Raw genomic sequence first — 23,079 nt, 5'->3', positions numbered from 1 at the left:
TGCTGATGACAGCAATATAATAATCTTCAATGCAAAAAATTTCATTAAACAGCTGAGTAGGTAGTTAGGGAAGGTTTCGGGGGTTTAGAGGTGTACTGCAAATCCTGCTGGTGGCAGTGCCCCCCACTGCCAAGCACCATCTGAAGACTGGGGTGTGAACATGCATGAGGTTTGCGTGTAGCAGTGGCAAGAGCTGGTGTCAAATGGGGGCAGGAGGTTGCTCTATCGCCCATCTTTTGCTCAAAGAGGGATGGACCAATTTTATACATGTGTATGAGGCAGTGTGCTTGTGTGTGTGTTTAGTGTTGTACAGGGTGTGCATGTTGCCCAAGTGTAGGTAGAGCTTCATCAGAATGTTGTGAGGTGACAAAACACACACAAATGCACTAACACAGTCAAGGCTGTCGAGCAAATCGGGGCCCATGATTCAGATGGAACTCGTTAGAATGTCACAGATTTTGATCCCTGTGGGGTTATGGCATTATGTATGCAGAGCCATATTACGCTTATTTTGGCTGTCTGCAAGAGCTAGCCCCCTGCTGATCCCCATACAGCCTAAAAAAAGAGAGCTTGGGAGAATTTGTTTTTTTTTCTCATGCTTTTCTTTTGTTATCTCCAGACATAAAGCGAGAGGCCAGACATAAAGCGAGAGGGGCCAACACTGTTCATTTGACAACCTTAGTCAAAGTGATTTTCAAGTTTGTGGATGCCACAATTTGTTCACCCTATCCTGAAAAAGTCAGATCTCTTCCTGGATGGTTTGACAGTAAAGTGGCTTTGAAATATTTGTAGCTCAGATAGCTGCGTATTAGAGAAAGTGAAGAGATTTCTCCACAAATTTGAAATGGGCCCATAGAGCCCAAATTTTAAACAGAAGTTGTTGTTAATTAACAGGAAAAGTATGTTTACTTATGCATTTATGTATCTTTTCAATAATTATGGGTGGTATGGTGGTGCAGTGGATGGCACTACTGTTCCACAAGGTGCCTGCCTAGCACCTGTGCCTGTATGGGTTCCCTCCAGGTCTCCCTACGGGAGCTCAGATAGTCTCCAGCCCTTCACAGTAGCATCACAGAACTTTTTCCCACACCAGTACTTTTTTCTGCATTTTTTATTAAGTTAATGAGGACAATCTAATATAATAGAAGGATTACATTTAATACTTAAATGAAAATTATTGGCAAACAGACTATCAGACTGGAGTCTAGTATGGTTGCTGGTGTCTGCCAGCTGTACAGGCATTCATGTCCAGTGTACACTGAGTTCTCAGACACCTAGCACTTTGTGGATAAAGCTGTTTTCACCTTGTCTGAAATGTTCCTATGATCCAATTTCTTTCACACAATACACAGCATGTTTTACTTTGAATACTGTCAAGTATAGCGCTGAATTTGTTTAGATTTTATTACACTTTTGGATTTATCACACTTGTTGAAAACAAGTTTTAAAATTTGGGGGGATTTTAAAACCCACCCTCCTTTGTTCTAAATAAGCATTTTAGGTTTGACAGCGTTTTAGTAGGTAAAGGTGATGCTTGGACATGAATTGAGCTGCGGTTTGGGGAAGGCCTCGAAGGGGACTGGCGACGGCGGCCTGGCAGATCCCCGTGCACTAATTAGGAGTGAAGAAGTTAAAGAATTGAGAACAAGGAGGGAGGGAGGGTGGGGCATGTAAACGAGAATGAACAGTTTGCAGAACTGGGGAGAGATAGATGACAACCGAAAGGAGCATGTTTGGAAGCGTGGTCCCGCTCCTGAAATTCCGATACATAATCTCCAATAAATACTGAACATCTTCTTACTAACCATGTCTTATAAAAGAGCCTGACCATTTTTACAGAGTTTTATAGAAAATTTCTAAAGACAAACTAGATGCTAACTGGACTGGTACTTATGTAGCACTTTTCTTCTCCGTTTGAACAATTCACCCATTCACACATTGATATAAGCGCCTTTTTTAACCTAACATTCAAACAATCTTGGGGTTCAGTAGCCTACACAAGGATATTATAGTCCTTTTCCACTAGTACTTACTCGGATTGGCTTGGCATGGCTCTACTTGGTTTTTAGGGTTTTTCATTACATCGTAGTACCTGGTACCAGGTACTTTTTCAGTGCCAACTCGGCATATGTTAGGTGGTACTCCATTATAATGAAATCACATTCACTTGCCTCGAGCTGCATTGAGTCGAGCCGAGTAGGAGCAAAAGGCCTGTTAGATTGGTGGTGGACCTGCTGTAGCACCTGAGACACAAATGGCTTTACAACTGATGCAACATACGACTTTAACACAGTTAAATGTTTGTTTGGGTCTTTCTTTCTTTCTCTATGCAACTTATAACTACTCACTGTTGGTCTGCACTATAAAATTGGTATTAAATTCAAACTGGCATTAAAAGAGATTTTAAATCTGATGAAACTCGCAGGCATTATGTGTACACCAGATGTCCCTGACAGGCTTCCAAAATGCTAGTCATGGCAGCAAGAAGTCTTGTGACGTAACTGTCAAGTCCTTTTTTTATATAACATTAAGAAAACTAAAACAGAGCAAGCACAAAATGGCTGCTGCAAAAATGGCTGCAGATGGGACCTGTGCAAAGTCTCTTCAAAGGGAGAAGTGAAGGAGGGGCGGGTGATGGCAAGAGCAGCCAGTCAGTGGATCAGTCACTCCAGGCCTGGCCTCTCGGTGGGGGGTTGTGCTTGGGGCGAGATCACAGGCCTGCTGCCTCCCTGATGCCTTCACAGGCACACAGCAACAGATAGGAAGCTGTTGGCACCAGGTTGCCTCACTTATTCACCCCAGCACTGCTTCAGCACAATCATCTTTTCTGTAACCCATGTCCTCATTTACAGAGCTTGCCCTACATGTAGACCTGGTGTCTTCATCGTGTCAGCCAGTCTGAACACCAAAGCAGGTTATGGTCTGCTTTGTTCTGTTCAAAAATGGATACATACGGAGTAGTTTTTGTGCTACTCATCGAGGTCATCGTTGATAGATAAAATAATGTCTTAGCTTACTGTCACATCTACATTTTCTATAATTATGTGTATTGTGGCTCTGCAGGTCACGCTCAACAGTGGCACATAATAACTGGGGAAATGGGAGAAAACATGGTAATGTGGTATATCCTATGGTTCCAAATAAACTTTTACATTAAGCTTTAAGCTTTTATATGAATTTATTTCATTGGTGACTAACCCAGTCACCAATGTAAAAAAGGCATCTTAAAAAATGAAAATCGTCAAAAAGTTCTTCATTCATTCATAATTTAATAACAAAGGGCAATCTTTTGTATATTCTATAGACAACCCTTTTTGTTTTAATTTCTTCAGTACTGCTTATGGATCGTGAAAATCAGAAATCCAGTATCTCAATATGTTGATTTTAAGTAAATTAATAAGTAATGTATTTTGTAGAAAATATGTACAGCAGCATGGAGAAAGAAACGTTTGAGGCTAGTGTCAGATCAAGAGCCACTATGCCAAGATCCAAGAGTCTGGAACAAGAAATCAAGTTGTTTTAAGTCCAGTATGACGTTTCTAGAGTCTGTGATGATTTGTGGTGCTATGTCCTCTGCTGATTCTGGTGCTGGTTGGTCCACAGTGTTCTAATAAGTCAAACAGCAATGCAGCTGTCTATTTGGAGATCTTATGTCGTAGAAAAGGAAATTGTTGGTAAACTGGTGCCAGGGTACAAAAAAGGGCCTCAACGCCTGTGATGAAATCACAGGAGCTCTGCTAGAGAAGACTGTGGCAGTTAGTGAAGATATTGTAATGATGAGTCGGGGATTAATCTGATTTTGTATTATGTGTTATAGCAGGCAGAGCGTGGACAAGGGACAGAGTGGGCAGGTTGTGAATAGGTAAGGGGGAGCTCTCGCTGCAGCAGCAGCGCTGAGCAGTTTCAGAGGATAGCACTGTCAGATTGAGGGTGGCACATATAAACATTTGAGTGGGTCAAGGCTGGGGTCAGGGTTCGTGGATGCTACTTGGACCTTTTATTTACTCGGCAAGTCCAGCTATCACACAAGAGAGTAACATTATGGTGTCAGAATATGGAGTGCTGTCATCAGAGAACTGACGGGATAAGGTATAAGGCTTTACATTACAGGACTCGGAAAGGTAGGTGATAATGAGAGTGTGGGAAGTTTCCACACACAGAGTTAGCCCAGCAATTTCATCTGAAAAATTACTCATAGGGAAAAAAGTTAGGAAGAGAAGAAAAACAAAATCCCACCCAAACCTGTCCTGCTGAAACCAGCAGCACATCTCATGTGTGCTGAGTCAGTTTTATGGTAAGATAACCACAAAAGACAACGAGTGACTATTTATAAATGGTTAATACTAGAATTTGACAATACTGTAAAATGAAGCATTTAGAATCCTTTTAACAGGACACTCTTTTCCCCTAATGTGGAATGACATAAGAAAAACGCTAATTGAATTCAACTTTCATGCTAGATTAATCAAATATGGGTTGTGGTAGCACTGTCTATTACAGCTCAGTAATAAAGTGGTAATAGTAGGGTAATAAGGCAGAAACAGAACATAATAAGTTATTACCATTCAAAGATCAGGCATGCAGCACGTAGCACCAAGCCACCTGCTTACATACTGATCATTAAAGCAACCACGACGATCTATGGTAGTTCTCTGAGCAACAATTTCACAAATACAGATTGTCCTTTGTACCATTATAATTTTTGTATAAAGTAAAATAATTAGTCCAAAATAACATATACGTTGGGATATTCAATGTCTATCATTAGAAATAAACAAATACAAAATTAATTGGGGGTGCGGGGAGCTATACTCTTAGTACACCACACATCCAACCCCCTCACATAAACTGTTATAACTAGAGTGCTTATAGGTTCTAGGTTCTAGGTTCTTTATTATTTGTCACATGCATAGTTATACAAGTATAACACACAGTGAAATGTAGCCTGACACGCTCCTCGACATGTGCAAAAATTGGGGGGGGGGTGTAGAGGAAGAACATTATATATATATATATATATATATATATAGTATATACACTGGGTGAATGTGCAGTAGTAGCAGCAAGCAGGTGAATTCTGTACATTAATATGAATAGATATCTGACTATTTTACAGGATAGACAATATAAACATATTTAAAATTAAAGGAATTGAAATGTACATTGTGCCTTGGTTTAGTGTCTGGAAGAGTCCTGTCTCAGTCAATTATAGATGATGTGAGAGGGCGGGTGTGTGTGTTTAGGGCCCGGATGGCTTGGGGATAGAAGCTCCTCTTGAGTCTCTCTGTCCTTGCCCGGAAGATGCGGAACCTTCTACCAGATTGCAGAAGTTGGAACAGTTTGTTGCCAGGATGGGACGGGTCCTTCAGTATCTGCGCTGCTCTAGTCCGGCATCTCCTGGTGTAGGTGTCCTGAAGCGGGGGGAGAGCAATCCTGCAGCAGCGTTCTGCTGTACGGATCACTCTCTGAAGAGCTTTTTGGTCCTTCACACAGCTGTTCCCGAACCACGATGTCATGTTCTGTGTGAGGATGCTCTCCACAGCGCCTGTATAGAAAATCCAGAGGATCTTTGGAGAGACCCTGAACTTCCTCAGTTGTCGTAGGTGATACAGGTGCTGCCTAGCCTTTTTGGTCTGGACCTGAATGTGGGAAGCCCATGTCAGGTCTGAGGAGATGTGGACACCAAGATACTTGAAGGACTGCACCCTCTCCACTGGAGCTCCATTGATGATGATGGGCTTGTAGTCTCTGTGCTGACCCCTTCTGAAGTCCACCACCAGCTCCTTGGTCTTGCTGACGTTCAGCTGGAGGTGGTTGTCCTGGCACCACGATGCCAGATTCTTCACTTCATCCATGTAGGCCGCCTCATCGTTGTTGGAGATGGCACCCAACACCACTGTGTTGTCAGCAAACTTCACAATGGTGTTGGAGCCATGGGTGGCCACACAGTCTGAAGTGTAGAGGGAGTAGAGCAGTGGCGAGAGGACACATCCCTGAGGTGCTCCTGTGTTGATGGTGATGCTGTTGGAGAAGCACCTGCCCACCCTCACCACCTGAGTTCTGCCAGTGAGGAAGTCCAACACCCATGCACACAGACGGCTGTTGAGTCCCAGATCCCTCAGCTTTGTGAACAGTCTGCAGGGCACTATTGTGTTATATATAACAGATACAGACAGACACACTCACATTCACACCCATGGGCAATTTAGAGTTACCAATTAACCTATCCCCACTAACTGCATGTCTTTGGACTGTGGGAGGAAGCCGGAGTACCCGGAGAGAACCCACACAAACACAGAACATGCAAACTCCACTGTGCTGCCCTGCCAGAGTGAAAGCTATGGGAGATTTTAGACATGTTAGATTGTGTGAGTGGCGTGATGGTGTAGTGGTTAGTACTATTGGCTGAAATCAAGACGGTTTATGGTTTGAACCCTGGCTGGGTTTTCATAGTCATTTTAATATATCATTACATTCCAAATAGTTTCTTTATGCTTCTTTCAAATCAAGTAATTTATCATATTCAATAGACATTTCCTCCCTCTAAACATGCATATACCCCCTCCCCCTTCATTTTCATTCCCTTTTTTCTCCAGACTCCCATCCATTCTGCTGTGACCCTGACTGTGGAAAGTGAGTCGGCTTGTATTAGTATCACCCTACACTCATCACTGTCCATCAATTAGGCTGACACCAGCAAGGGCCCAAAGAGAAACATCTGCAGCTGCTGTGCTCGGAGCTCACTGTGCCTCACAGAGCTTACTGTTTGTCTAAGCCAAGGAGTCAATGCTAGTTTGAAAATGGAAATACTGGTCGATGGATGGTACCTTGATACTACATGATGTGGAATGCTATGGCTAAAGTAACAAATACTACAACCGGTGGTTTTCTTAGTCTTGATTGGGATGCATCTAGGTGTGCTATTTTTAAAATCATTACTAACGTAGTAAATGACATCACAGAACAAACCAAGACTAATTTAATTACATGAAAGCAAAGAAATGTAAATGGGAGCCAGACAGTATTCCCCCAGCAAAGTCACTGCAGGTTAGGTATTAAAGTACATTAAAATTACTTTAGAAGGCTTTATCAGAAATGACTAATAGGTGTTAGGGTCCCTGGGTCGTTGACCCAGTGTTTTGTGTTTTTGGTTCTTTGATTTTGTTATTTCATTATATTCTAGCTTTGCTTTACGGGTTTTAGGATTATTCTTAGTTAAGGTTCTCTGGGTGGGGTTTGGTTAGAGTTTTAGTGTTCTGGTTTTCTGTCTGTGTAACCCTTAGTTGCTGTCTCCCCTGTCTGCTATATCCCCGTGTCCAGTCAGTGTCTGTGTCTGCCCTGGTCCCACGTCTCTGTTCCCTCTGTTGTAGTGACTGCATGTGAGTCTGTGTCTTTTGTTCAGTCTCTGTTATCAGAATCAGAATCAGAATCAGAATACTTTATTAATCCCTGGGGGAAATTATTTTTTGTTACAGTGCTCCATTTTAAACCAACATTAAGACAAGACAGACAATACACTAACTAAGAATAGTACAATATATACATATATACACATACATACTTCACTCATAAATAAATAGTTGGAAAAGAAACATGTGTAGTTGTAGCAGCAAACAGTGTGTTAAGTTATGTTTCCTGTTTTACTTTGAAAGTCCATGTCTCATGTTAATGTGTCTGGTTTTGCTTCCTTTGTCTCGTTAGGCCTGATTTGCCCCAGCTGTGTTTCCCTCCTGTTACTCATTCCCTGATTGCTCCCTCTGTGCATTTAAGCCCTGTGTTTCTCTGTGTCCGTGTCGCGATCTACCGTTTATTTTGCTGTGTGTTTTGTCAGTCCGCCGGTGTTAGTTTATTTTGAATTTTTCCAGTTATGTTATGTTTGAGTTCAGCATTAAAGCTGTTTCGGTTTAAGTTTGTCTCTGGAGTCTGCACCTTGGGTCCTATTCCTGTCTGCACACAGCCGTCACTTAACAATAGGTGCTAATCATTATGCTAACTTATGCTTCCTGTCGGAAGTAAGGAGACATTAGCATGAAACACAGCACCATTCTCCACACCATTAGACAACCACAAAGGCACTGCTACAAGGCAGGTAGCCATGGTTTTAGACAAAAACCTAACCCTACCAAGCATCCAACAGAAACTGGTATTCATCAGAGCAGGCAATATTTTTCTACATCATTCCTGATTTACTATCCATCCATCCTTTCTTTCTCTCTCGCTCGCTCATTTCCTTTGTTTGTCAGTATTCCGTCCATCTGCTCAACACATTCTATTCATTCATTAATACACTTTCACCTCTACCCTTAATCACCCAAACCTGCTCTTCATTCTTTCCAGCCTAAGCTCTTGGTCTAGCCAGTGGTGTGCTGTAACTTTTACAGGAAGGCAAGTAGAACCAATTGCTAAGACGACTGCCAAGCCTGTTCAACTTGCCTGTTTTATGGCCATGGTTAGAGCTCCTGTCCCCTCTCCATCGTGGTTTCTTGCTGTTGTATTAAAGGAATAATTAAGAACTTTTTCAAAGACCATCCTCTCTACGTCACATTACCCACATGATTCGCGGGGGGGAACTTTTCCGTTACGATGCTAAATCACTGTAATTCATTTACCCTCTAATGCTAGCTGCATTTCTATACGAAGTGCAGGTTTAACTGATCTCAGAACAGTAACAGCTGAGCCAGTGGCAGCTTGCCTCGCATGCTGCTCTCCCATCAGTTTACAGTCACAATTCACATGTACAAACTACTAGAAACAAGCTGCTGGGCTCTCAGGAAATTGATAAACTGATTTAGTTTAAGAAATCAGTCACATTGGTCTTTGCAGTAGCCCTTTTTCACCAATCATAATGGGGGGCTCAGCAGTCCTGAGAGGTGGATTTGACTAAATGGTTTCATTAAATCCAGTTTAAGTTAACTTATATTGCATTTATACCCAAGTGGCCTCACGACCGCCTCTCTGTTTTGGTGGATAATGTAGCTCTTTTTAAGATATCAGTCTCCAGCTTGCACTGGGGCTGTTTGAAACAGAGTGTGAAGCAGTGGGAATGACAAATAGCATTTCCAAGTCTGAGGCCATGATTCTCAGCCAGAAAAGGGTGGCTGGAGCACTCCGGGAAGGGGATAAGTTGCTACCACAAGTCGAGGAAAATTGTTCCTTTGGCCTCTTCCTCATCAAACCCAGAATTATCCATCAGATTGCAAAACAGAGAAGCATGATTTGTCACTACAGAGAACACATCTTCACTGCGCTAGAATCCAGTGGTGCCATGCTTTACACCACTGCATCCAGTGCTTTGCATTGCGCTTGGTGATGTAAGGCTTAAATGCAGCTTTTTGGCAATGGAAACTCATTCCATGAAACCCTCTATGCACTGTTCTTGAGCTGATCTGAAGGCTGGAGCTCTAAAGCAATTGACTGTGCAGAAAGTTGGCAACCTGTGTGCATTATGCACCTCAGCATCTGCTCACACTGTGCTGTGGACTTAGAATTGATTGGAACACCAGAATTAAATTATTTGGATGGGCGAGTGAATACCTTTGGCTATGTAGTGATGTCCTTCAGCAAACTAGTTCATGCATTTATTACTTCCAGGCTGGACGACTGTAATTCATTATTATCAGGATGTCCAAAAAACTCACTGAAAAGCGTTCAGCTAATCCAAAATGCTGCAGCAAGAGTCCTGACAGGGACTAGAAAGAGAGAGCAGATTTCTCCTGTTTTGGCTTCCCTTCATTGGCTTCCTGTTAAATCCAGAATTCAAAATCCTGCTCCTCACATACAAGGTCTTAAATAATCAGGCCCATTGAACCAAATCACCTCATACCCATATGGAAAAGAAATAGAAAAAACGTATAAAAGACTTGCATCAGATGTGGCCTACTTCATATAGTGAATCATATAAGGCGTATATGATTTACTCATGAAAGTGGCCGCTTTCATATATTGTTTTAGTAAGTATCCAAAACATACAAGTTTCATTTATATAATTTTTCAATTGATCTTTTATCTGTTTTCACCCTTGTATGCTTTTTATACAAGTTTCACACAAGACAGATACAAACTTTATAAGATTTATATATATCTTTTCCATATGGGGAAGTCGACATTAAGTATGATGAGCTGGTTCTGATGTTTTATTAATAAGAAAAGTAAGAAACTGAGATTCTGCATCCAAGAAGAAGGCAGCAGCAGGGAGAATTTCACTGTTTCATCCAGGAGCTGAAGCTGCCGCTTTCATACATATTTCAGGAGGGCAGTTTGGACTTTAGTTAGCAGAGGTGGGACCTCATCTAAAGAGGCAAAGAAATCATTTCAGAGAGCCGACTGGTCTGGAGTAGAGTAGCTGTGTGTCTAAGTTGAAATAGGATTATTTACCACTGCACTTGTTGAAAATGCAGTGACCTGATTCGTCAGATCTGTGTATTTGGATTCCATCAATCAAAAATAAAGGGCAGGAAATTTGTTCAGTGAAATTACGCAGCTAGAGTCAACGGCTGCATTAAGAATAGGTAAGTCCAACACACAAAATATTTGAATAGATTTTACATGTCTAGTGTGTAAACGCCTTTTCAATGGTACACAGCAAGGATGAAATGATCCTTTTTTTTTTTTTCTTCAGCCAAAAGCACCATCGCAATAATCTCTACAAAGGTCAAGTTATTGTTTAGAGCTAAAATTGTGCATTTCACAGAGAATCACTTGACACTACAGTGGTGTATGTTTGTGTGTATTTTACAGCAATGGTACACGAGCACAATGACCCTTATAGGAACATGGCTGACTGACCGTGTGGACCTGCAGCTCCATGTTTATCAGTTGAAGGTTCTCATTAGAATTGTCAAGGTGAGAATTACTTGCTATTATAAACTCAGCAAAAAAAGTAAGGAAATTTGTGTTTGGCTAATTTTTCCTTCATTGTAACACTGCTTCTAGCCAATAGATCTTATTCCCTTAGCCTGTTTATTTTCCCTTAAATATTGCAACAGTTATAAGGAAAATGTATTTGTGGGTTAATAAATATATATATATATATATATATATATATATATATATGTGTGTGTGTGTGTGTGTGTGTGTGTGTGTGTGTGTGTGTGTGTGTGTGTGTGTGTGTATATATATATATGTGATTATATGTGTGTATATATATATGTGTGTGTATATATATATATATATATATATATATATATATATATATATATATATATATATATATATATATATAATTAGGGGTGCAACGATACACAAAATTCACGGTTCGGTTCGATACTTTGGTGTCACGGTTCGATATTTTTTTGATACAAAAAAAATGTTCATGCCTTTTTAATTTGTCATTTATTAAAATTATAAATATATATTTTAACTCAAAAGTACAGTTTTTAAATTTAACCCTAACCCTTGTGCGTGTTTTTTATTTTGACAGCGAATGCGCACCTGCGGACCACTTATGTGCAGCCCTGGTTATTTAGCTCGTCATATCGCAGCCACAGAAATTATTTTGTCCATGAAACCATAAAGCTGCACTTTCTTTTTGCCTTATAGTCTGATTTGTCATAACTTCTCCGTTTTGTGGTAAGCTTTTCTTTGGTTGTCACTTCTTCACTATGACCTGTCTTATTTGGCTCAGCAGAACTAAAATATATATCCTGCTGCTTTTACACACGGACTCACATAAGCTCAGCGATTCTCTGCACGATCAACCTCTCACATGTTTAAGCTTGCTGCGGGAGATTTCACTTGTCATGTTTGCATAGTAAGCTAACGATTAATAAGACGATGTCAGAGGAATTGGTGCACAAATTATCATCACTCACAGATCAGTGCTGTCGCTCTCTATACACAGTTCGCACGATTGCAAAGTGAAAGCAAAAAAACAAGCGCAAATTCAAACGCGATTTCAATATGTCACATATTGACAGTGGCTCACAGATGCCAATGACATAATTACCCAGCTACATTTCTGAAAGAATGCAAAAGCATTGACATATATTTTTCCTTCCTACAATAGCCCGACGGGCAGGGCAGAGATAGATTTTGGTAGCCCGACTGAAAAAAATCGCTAGCTCCAGGACGTCGGGCTAGCGATATTGCAAGCCCTGTATCTGATTGAGGAATCACTCATCTTTGGAAAAGAGAGTTTATTACAGAGAAATGTCTCTTTCCAAAATAAAAGCTATACTATCCGCTTCTTCTGGGCTATATTCTCAGCAGCATAAGGAGAATCATGTGCTAACAGCTGTCTAAATGACTCGGCTAAAGTTAGTAGCATGCTTGTTGTTTTGGTCTTTGCATTAGGATGATGTCAGCGTAAATGTGCAGTCATATTCATTGTGTTCCCACTAGTGCTTTCAGGTTGATCTCGTTGAAATGACCTTAACGCCACAACACGGCAAATCTCCGTTAACGAGCTACCGCCGATCGCCCCGTGTGTGGGGCTAGACGGCCAACACGTTAACGAGCTAACTGCGCTAACACACTAGTTCACACCCATGTAATTGAGCATTGCATGGCACATCCAACATACTGTTTTACTTTAGTCCATGACTCGCTTACCTTCAGGGTCATACGTCACATGAAAACCAAAATAATTCCAAACGCCAGATCTGAATGAGGGTGGGGGAGGTCCATGTGTCTTGCTAGCTTGCCCTGCGCTCTTCCTTCTGACTATGCTGTCTGTGTTGAGCGCTCAGTGGATCTGCGCTTGACAGTGCAGCCTAGGCGGAGTAGTCGAACGCAGATTCACTGAGCGCTCAACACAGACAGCATCGTCGGAAGGAAAGTTGATAAAATAAATTACAAATGTTGTATTGTTCGATACATATGCGTACCGAACCGAAAGCACTGTATCGAACGGTTCAATATCGATACGAATATCGTTGCACCCCTAATATATATATATATATATATATATATATGTATATATATATATGTATATGTGTGTGTGTGTGTGTGTGTGTGTGTGTGTGTGTATATATATATATGTATATGTGTATATATAATTAGTCAAGAAGCATTGTAACAACAAAGAAATAAAACAAGTTTCTTGACTTTTTATGCTAAATATTTTGATGAAAGTAAAATGTTAAATATTTCTATTTCGATCTATTTTATCAGTTGTGTGCAACCATTAAAAATGCAAAATGAATTATTCTAACTAATTAAGTCTAAGGGTTGCTTTTACAGTGGCTAAGGAGGTAGAGAAGGTTATCTGTTAGTTAGTATAGGAATTGGTGATTTGAGCCCTCCAGTCTGCATTTCAAAGTGGGTGAACAATCAGTGTCTTGATATCATGTTCACATTTTTGCACCAGTTGTTATTTGTGTATAGGCAAACACTGCCTCCTCGTGATTTACCTGGAATGCTGTTGACCCCACTATGCTAACAGTTTTTTCAGAAACAGAGATTCAGCCAAGTTGCTGTAAATATTTTAGCACAGTCCCTCATGCCATGTTGTGTAGTTAAGTCCAGCCTTAGATAGTCCGGTTTATTCTCCAAGGAGCGAACGTTAAAAAAATGCTAAAAAACAAGATGGACAGCGTTTTACACAGGTTAGCCTTTAGCTTAGCAGTTAGCCCCGCTCTGTGTCTCCTCCACTGTCGGATGTTACTGGTGCAAAGCTCAGTTGCTTCCTGGAAGTAGCCGGCGTAGTATACCGAGCCTATGTAGAAGATCTAGAGTGGTCGTATCTACTACATCTATTGTTTAAGCAGACTTTAACGGTGCTATCATCAGCCAGTGCAGCTGCAGCTTAACAGGGCACCACTATCATCATCATATTAATAAGATGTACTGATGTTCACCTAAACTTTTGTTTACCTAATTTGAAGACCGACTCAAGACCAGATGATTTCATTAACACCTTAAGAGGCTAAGTGGATGAGTCAGGGACTCACCAACCCAATCAGCTGACATGCTTTTTATTATATTTCCTGTGAAGCCAGGAATATCTCTGCTAATCATTTTTCATTTTTCTGTTTGAGATAGAAAAAGTACCGTGACTTCCGCCTTCAAGGGGTACTGGACTCTACGCTAAACACTAAGATGTACGAAACTGTAAGAAACCGACTAACCTTGGAAGAAGCCACGGCATCGGTGAAAGAAGGAGGGATGCAAGGCATTTCAATGAAGGACAGCGATGAAGAAGATAACGATAACTAGATCAAAAGAGTTGAAATAATAATAATAATTTCAGTGTTTTTCAAAGGGTCAGGTATATTGCCTGACAGTCCACACCAGTCCTTCTATAGAGTCAAAATAATTTGGCCTGTTCCCTCCATTGCTTGGTTTTAGTTTTTCTGTTGCCAATACTTCCACAATTCTGTTAAATTTATGACATTTATTATTATGTTTATACTATTATGTATCTTTAAACACCTTCAAGTGTGTCAATAATCATCACTTAAAATCTTCAAAGCTAAATTTCCAAATAATTAAGGCTAGTACCTAAATTATCTTTTGCCTTAATTATTTAGTCTTTGTATTCTGTTCTTGTTTATACTTTGAGAAATACACAGTGTTGTCTCTGCACTTCTGCTGGAAAAACTCTCAAGTGATTTAGGCCATTATACTGTGATTTCAAGAAAAACAGTAAAACTAATACATGTGTCTGTCTATTCCAAAGTCTTCCTGCAAATGCAGGATGAACTTTGCACTGTCAAATTCACATTGTGTCTGATGGAAGTGTCACAAGAAAATATGGATATTTATTTGTTGGTATTCACCTGGCCCAAAACAGCTAAATTAAAGCATTGAGAAGTTTTTTTTAATGTTTTCCACCAATATGGATGACAGTTTTCTTTCCATACGATATGACTTTGTTATACTGAAAAAGTAATTATCTTGTTTTGTTGCACCAGATGTGAAAGTGATTTAAATTGTCTTCCTTTGTAATGGTTCAGCATCATTTCTCAGCTAAAAAAATCGAATTAACGTTTTTTTACATTATGTGATGTTATAGGATGTGACAGTGACGGTTTGTCTTTTGCAGGCTCTAAAACATGCTTTGTAATTGCCAACAGCAAATGTGAGACAAAAGAAATTCAGCACATTATCAACAGTAAGACTGGTGGTCACATAGAATCATTTTACACCAACAAAAAATATACATTTGAATACATCTTTAGAAACCCTATCGCTAGTGTCATATGATAGGAACTGTGTCAAATTTTCAGGGTGTAACAAGTGTTAGAGGTTCAACATTACAAGTGTTTGGTTCAGTGTATGAATCAAATGATTCCTGTCTAGTAATCTAAATCTAAATGTCATGTGGTGTATGGAAGGGGAGAATGTGAATTCAGAGGACTGGGTTCAAAATTGGACCTTTATTTAAAGCTGACAGGTGAAAAACAAAGTCAAAAAATAATAGTGGTAAGTCTACAATGTCTAACACATAGAGAACAAACCCTACAAAAACACAAAAATGGGGGTTCAAATATACACAGAGGTAAATGGAGAAATAGAAAACAGCAGGGAACACAGATGGAACTAATCAGGGAAAACAAGACAAAAGAAGTAGGAAAACCCAAATAATTCAAACTAAGAAGGCCCGAGAATATAAACACAAACAGAAAACCTAACAAGATTTCAAGAACGAAGCAGTAAACGCTGAATGGAGACTGGAGGGTGTTCTCCAACTACAGGGGTGGACTCACACTCCTTACTTTCCCTGGGAGTGTGGACTGGAGAGAAGAGTTTGTCTGTTAGTCGAATGTTGGATACAAGAGGATCAGTGCGTTGTTTGTGGTTTTCATGGAACACTGAACCAGCTCTTTATTCTCTCAAGGACAATTGATGGTGGGTGGGAATTTGCCCAACTGGCCTACATGAGATTTGTGGACCTAGAGAAGTAATTTGTCCACATCCCTCAGCGTATCCTGGAGTATGTGGTGTGGTCGTAGGTGTGGTCCATTGCTATGACCTGTTTTATCCCTCTATAATCATTGCACGAGCTTTGTTTGCATTGCCGGCAATAAGTCGGACTCATTCCTGGTGCGTATTGGACTCCACCAGGGCTACCCTTTGTCACTGACTCGCTTTGTAGTTTTTATGGACAGGTTTTCTAGGCATAGCCATGTGGCAGAAAGCTTCCACTTTTGTGGCCTCAGAATCTCATCTCACCTTTTTGCAGATGATGTGGTTCTTGTTGGCTTCATCAGCCAAGTGTGAGTCATTGGGAATGAGAATCAGGACCTCCAACTCTAAGGCCATGGTCTCAGCTGGAAAAGGGTGGGGTCCCTACTCAAATTCAGGGACGAGTTACAACCTTAAATGGAGGAGTTTAAGTATCTTGGGGTCTTGTTGACACGTGACTGAAGAAGGGAGCTTGACAGATAGATTGTAGGCCGGAGCTCAGACCGTTGTGGTGAAGAGAGAGCTGACCTCTTGAGTTATCAGTCAGTCTGCGTCGCATGCTATCTACGTGCTCAGACTGGTGAACCAAAATTGAGGAGCTCATTTATGTTAATGTACTTATACTCCTAAACTAAAAGTTTAGAGTATTATGGATTTGGCTTTCCACCAATTGACAGAGCTAGCTACTTTCTGTTTTCTTTTATTGCTAAACTTGGTGCCTAAATAACAGTGAAATAAAAAAAAATGCATGTAGCAAAATATCAAGATGTCAAATTTAAGCAATATGCTATTATGATGTTATTATGTATTTGCCCTGCACAAAAATGGCTTATATGTCACAGATGCAGCAAACAGAGAGCTGGTAGAGAGCTTGTACTGTTAGAGTATAATTGTACTTTTTGGTTTTGTTTATTTATTTTTGGGGGTAAATCGATAAAATAAAAAAAAGTATGGGGTTATGGATGGTCCCTGAACATTAACAAGAAAGTACATGAAACAAAATATGGAGTGCATAATCAGTTCGACTTAAATGAGGCACACCTAAATGTTATTAATCTGTCAGTGCACCCAGATTTTTTGCATGACTTGAAATTGTGGCCACAAAATAATGTGAAGGAATAATGTGTTAAATATCTGTATGTATGTGTTTTGTGCAGTAGAACTGGAAGACAACCCTTTGTGAGTTCCAGGGTCATCACAATACACACAATCACTTTTTTTCCCTTTACAAAGTAAATGATGCACTGCCAGTAATTTAAGTATTTGGTTAAACAGCCTACAGATAAATATATGAGCAGCACAAGCTGTGTGCATTAGTTTGAACATCAACCTTGCATCTCTGGCTTTTCCTAACTTTGTTTGGTTTATGCATATAGTACAGCAATACACTTGTCGTTTGATTTTTAATTACACTTCTAGAGCAATTTTTTTTCAACATTTTTCACATTTTCAATTTTAGAGCAAATCTTTTTTTAGTCGACTATATGTTTAAATAATACCGTTTATTTGCCATTTGTTGTTTGTTCTTGATAAACCAAGTTTCCTATATGTCCCCAAGGCTCTATTGCAGGATCTATGAGGGAATTAATCGTCATTTTTATAATGGACGACAAGAAATGAAGTTTCCTACAACTTTGCTTTTCTCAGTTGTGTTCTTTACCTTGAGTTATGTGTCATACTGTATGTAAGAATTGCATGGACCTGGTATTTATTTCCCAAAGTGTTTTTGCTCCATGTGTGATGTTACTGGGGGGTTCACCTTCTGCCTTCTTGAAAAATCCACTGAGGCCAAGAAGATTTAAATAAAAGTCATTGGAAAGTGTAGAAAGAAGTTTACAGCTCATTTATTTTTGTCTTCAATGTGAATTCACATTGTGAACTGTAAGAATGTGACCCAGGAGGGGGGAAAGAAGAAACAAAGTGAAAGAAATAACAACAACAAAATACATATTTGTTAATCTGTGCCCATGACCTCCTGACTTGCTCCACAGCAGCATTTTCTTAAGACACAGAGTCTTAGATTAATTCTGTGGATTAAAGTCATCTTGAGTGTTTATAGTACCACCCTGAAGGAGATTTAGCTGCATTGACCAAAATCAAATCCAGAGCTGAAGATGAACGCTATGACTAAATTCGAGGAGATTAGATATAATATCATTCCAAATTAAAAGAGGACAGGATATCTCTTAATTAATCTATAGACGGGAAGGGCCTGGGGGGGGGGGGGGGGGGTGCTTGCGTGTTGGGGAGTGGCGGGGTGATGTGGGGGTGAACTCCTTCTTAGAATATGAGGAAAACAAGGTTTTTGGTAAGAACAAGGGCCATCTAATCCCTGGGTGATCCAAATGCTCACTGTGATGACTTCATCATCAGTTTGTTTAAAGGATTTGGACGAGTGCAGAAATAAATAACTTCATAATATCAGCACTTACGGGATCATGTGATAACTATATGGAAATTAAATGTATTTCTGCCAAAATAAATTAAAATTTATTTGGGCAATCCATTAACCTCCTAGGACCTGGTGTCCACATATGTGGACATCACATTTTGGGTTATTTAAACCAAAATAATAAATTTTGCTCTACAAGGGCCTGATATCCACTTACGAGGACATTATGCTGCTACTGTTCTATCGAAATTTTAAACGGATATCCTCATACGTGGCTCTCATTTTTCTTAGAAACAAAAATCAGGTAAAAAAACAAAAAAAAATCTGGTAATTCTTTGTTTTTACATTCATCAGGTCCCAATATGCCAAAATATCAAAGAGAAATTAAAAGTGCTGCCGTGGAAGAGTTTGGGTCTTAGGAGGTTAAATCCAATTCGTTTATTATTTTTTAAAGTAACACTTTACAACAATTGTTATCGTGTGGGGCTTTATTTTGTAAATTAAAGACCAAAGTTATTATAGTTACCTAAAACTAAACTAAAACAGGATGTAAAAAAGTACAAATGCATAAAATGTAAATAAAAGTTAGAATTTTGAAAGACTGAAATGATTTTGTGAACTTGGAAAAGAAAACAATTTAAAATAAATTAATATAGGAAATAGCTTTAGTTGTAGTTTTTGTTAGTTTGGTAAATTGCATTTCAAAAAGTTGTGTTAGTGCATTTTTAAAAAAAAATATTGTCTCATATATGATCCATACAATAATAATCAAAAGACTAAACAAAAGCTACATATTTTTAAACAACTGACACTGAAACGAAACTGAATTAAGAACAAAGAGTCAAAGCTTAATGTAACTTTGTTTACATTAGCTTGTCTCTGATTTTTGCTGTTATATGTAAAATATGTAAAAGTGCTTTGAGTGGCCAGACTACTCCCGTCCATTCCAGAAATTTCTTGGAGACAAATGTTAAATCATTTCAATATAAATATATCTTTTGCATATGAACAGACAGTGTATGAAATAAGCCGTGTGCTTAAACATCTAAAATCTGTGTGATCTGCATGTGATTGAAATGTGTTTTTTTAATATCAACTGAAACTAATTCTGACTCTGTGAAGTCTGGACTGGATTTTATGTGGAACTTTCACTATAAGAACACAAAAATATCTGTTGGGTATGTGTATGCCACCTCACATCAGAGGAACAATTAATGAATCAATGCCTACACTTTAGACTGAAGACATTTCCATTGGTGAGGGCAGATTCAATGGTGTAATGTTAAACAATGCTAGCATTTTCATACATTCCGAGTAACAAAGAGATTTTTAGTTACATTCTTCATTATAGTGTGTGTCCAAGAAAGCTTTCTATTCCTTAAAATATCAAACACTGAATATACTCCAGCGGTCGTTGTTTTGGTAAATACTATTTTAAAGGCTATCATCGCAATAAAAATGAAAAGGAGCTATTTGAGTGGAGGAAATACATGTGCTTTACCTCCACAAAGACTATTCCCTCACATCCTATATAGTAAAAGTAATCAAGAGCAAAGACACAAAGCAGCCTACCTATTTTAACATCCCATCTGCAGTGTGGGTGAGTTGCCTTAGAATCATTCATTTAATTTCCCCATGAATATCTAGACACGATTGGACAGTTCTGTGTGAGAAATGACACCAGGACAGATTAATGGGCCTGGAGATTTATGCTGGCACGATCTGAGCTGCTTTGGCTTTTAAGCTCCAATCAAGTGTGGAAATGGAAAATGATAAGTGTATCAAAATAAAAAGAACCTCCAACTGACCATCACAGTGAGAACTAGCCCCGAATCTTAGTGCTGACAGGCTGCCGCTGTGCTGTGGGGAGTTCTGCGGTAATATGGATGTGAGACCAAGGCATTGCAACACACTGAGCCCATCAAGCCATCGCTGACATGATATATGTGGATAATGACAACAGGAAAATGAAAAACGAAGACAGAAAGCAGCCCACGTGTAGACATTCAAGCTGCCAAATAAATTAGTCTGTGATTTGTTGTGAAGAGGCCTTTCATTTACAACGCTTTTCATATCGTCCTTAAAAGGTAAACAATATCCAAACAGAGTAAGCCTGCTGCCCAGGAGACAAGGTTATTTTTGTATGACTGCTTTGCGTGCCAGAAGTGTGAAAATTGCCTGCCATTTGCGAGGGCAGGTAGATGTCAGATCCTTTTAATAAAAGCAGCCCTAAAGCCTCTTATGTTTCCCTCCCCATGCACAAAACCTTCTTATCATGGCCTTAAGAGGGTACAACAGCCCACTGATTAATTTTAGATCTTTTCTGTGAAAAGAGTAGCTTACAGTTTAAAGTAATCTCACACAATGTTCAGACAAGACATCAGAGCAGATTTTGTTATTCTTTGGCAGTGAATAATACGCAGGACTGTTTGTCCTGTTTCACCATCAAATACAGTAAAGCCCATATGCAGATCAACAGTATTACATTATTACAGAGGGGAATCTGTCTATCGAACATTTTGCCGTACCCCTACCAACTTCCTCTAAAGACAGAAAATAGTTGCATTAAAAAGAAACAAGAATGAAATTTGGGTTGTTTTGTTTTTGTTTATGTCTTCTTACCTGGATTAACTGGGCTTGCCACAGCGCATCTCTGAATGCGCTGTGCCAAGAAGGACTCCTTTCCAACAAATCGCATTTTACATATGTTGTTGATAGAGACAGAAGTTGTAGGTGTTCGTGTGCAGTGGAGGGACATTTAAATTTGTGTCTGCACCCTCAGACTCAAGATATGAAGGTTTATACCTTCTTTGGTTCTCCTCACTAACGAAGCAAAAGTGCAAAAACAGGAAACGCCACTGGCATCTTAATAAAATCAAAATAAAACCTCTAGCCTCATTTCCTGAATGAGGGCTCTAACGCTCAAAAACAAGCTTAAAAAAGCTTATTTATTCATAGATTCAGGGTCACCTGGTCCAGCCCTAACTATATGCTTTAGCAAAAAGGAAAGTTTGAAGCCTAATCTTGAAAGTAGAGATAGTGTCTGTCTCCTGAATCCAAACTGGAAGCTGGTTCCACAGAAGAGGGGCCTGAAAACTGAAGGCTCGGCCTCCCATTCTACTGTTAAATACTCTAGGAACAACAAGTAGGCCTGCAGAGCGAGAGCGAAGCGCTCTAATAGGGTGATATGGTACTACAAGGTCAGGGCTGGACCAGGTGACCCTGAATCCTCCCTTAGTTATGCTGCAATAGACGTAGGCTGCCGGGGGATTCCCATGATGCATTGAGTTTTTCCTTTTCAGTCACCTTTCTCACTCACTATGTATTAACAGACCTCTCTGCATTGAATCATATCTGTTGTTAATCTCTGTCTCTCTTCCACAGCATGTCTTTATCCTGTCTTCCTTCTCTCACCCCAACCAATCACAGCAGATGGCCCCTCCCCTCCCTGAGAGGTTTCTTCCTGTTAAAAGGGAGGTTTTCCTTCCCACTGTCGCCAAAGTGTTGCTCAAAGGGGGTCATATGATTGTTGGGTTTTTCTCTGTATCTATGAAGCGCCTTGAGGCGACTTTTGTTGTGATTTGGCGCTATATAAATAAATATATAAATAAAATTGAATTGAATTGAAAACCTCCAACTGCTGGTTTTCTTCTACATCCCTCATGACTGCCCAATGAGACCTAAGTGCAAGATGCCAAATACTGTACACTAACACAAACATCCATTAGGATTGTATAATATGCAGCAAAATAAATGATGAAGAACCACTTCGATTCCTCATTGTTGCACAATAAATTAGTCACAGTCATAAACATTGAACTCAATGCCCTGTGGCAGGGAAATTATCAAATGACCAAACACTCCCTTTTTTTTTTATTCAGTGGCAATGTTTGTAAGTGTGTGTGCGAGAGAGAGGAACATTTTATAAATGTCATATTTCTACAATATCATTTTTATGACCGGTGAATTGTAAAAGTAGAGGTTCAATCACTGTTCATTTTATGCACCTGTTTTACTATATAATTGTAAGATTAAAGTGAAAAAAAGAAAGAAAGCATTTACGTATACACATGTGAATGTGTGCGTGGTGACAAAGACAAGGCAGTGTGACAGGCCACAGGGCAGCTAGGGGCTGAGGGGGTGGTGTTCAGGAGCCTCGGTAAAGATTTGACAGGCTGGAAAAAACCCTCCGCAGCACATCAGGATGGAAACTCATGCTGACAAAAAAGACTTGCGCAGGAATCAAGCCAAACAGTCAGTTCTGCTATTCCCAGCACAAACATGCCACATTGCCTTGACACACTAGGCTTTCCTCTTTGTTGGCATCTGCGCTAAAAACTTTTTTCCTTCTTTTAGAACAGAGGGAGGAAGGAAGCAAACACAGAGTACTGGACATAAAGTCAGCACACATAGCAGCAATAAGTTTAATACCCAAAAGTGTGATTTGATACCAGCTTTGTGTTTCTGAGAAGCCTGATTGAGCCATTGTTCTCATTTGATTGAATGTTAGTCTCAGTAATGCTAACAAAATCACCCCAAACCAATCCCTGTACTGGAGAGTCTATTTACAAATGATGTGTGATATTTTACTGTTACATAATTTATCATTTATCAAATTAGTCATAGTCTTACATGTCATGGCACCAGTCTGTTGCAACAATGCAAGTGGACAGCTGCGCTGTTGACACACATGAACAATTAATGGTGCTGAGTACACCGCTAATACTATTTGGAAGGAGACCTGTGATCACCGAGGAGCTACAACGACGGGTGCAGCACAGAGCTTAAAGGAGGAAATATAACCATCTGTCCTGCTGTCATCATGGGCAATACGAGTTTCT

The 23,079-nt window shown here is 39.7% G+C and overlaps 1 protein-coding gene across 13 annotated transcripts in view; it reads left to right on the top strand.

Moving 5' to 3' along the window:
* Positions 1–17,670, top strand: part of LOC120731893 (calcium-dependent secretion activator 1) — a 324,336-nt gene extending 306,666 nt beyond the window's left edge. For all 13 annotated transcript variants that reach the window (XM_040029354.1, XM_040029310.1, XM_040029241.1 and 10 more), the window contains 2 exons: positions 10,738–10,842; positions 13,981–17,670. In XM_040029354.1, coding sequence (XP_039885288.1) covers positions 10,738–10,842; positions 13,981–14,154 — 279 coding nt within the window. In that variant the 3' untranslated portion in view covers positions 14,155–17,670. The remainder of the gene's footprint in view (positions 1–10,737; positions 10,843–13,980) is intronic.
* Positions 17,671–23,079: the final 5,409 nt, after the last annotated feature.

This window comes from Simochromis diagramma, unplaced genomic scaffold, assembly GCF_900408965.1.
Source record: "Simochromis diagramma unplaced genomic scaffold, fSimDia1.1 OVJJ01000352.1, whole genome shotgun sequence".
Taxonomy (NCBI): Eukaryota; Metazoa; Chordata; class Actinopteri; order Cichliformes; family Cichlidae; genus Simochromis; species Simochromis diagramma.
Note: the sequence above shows the minus strand (reverse complement) of the source record. Positions and strands in the feature narration are given on the sequence as shown.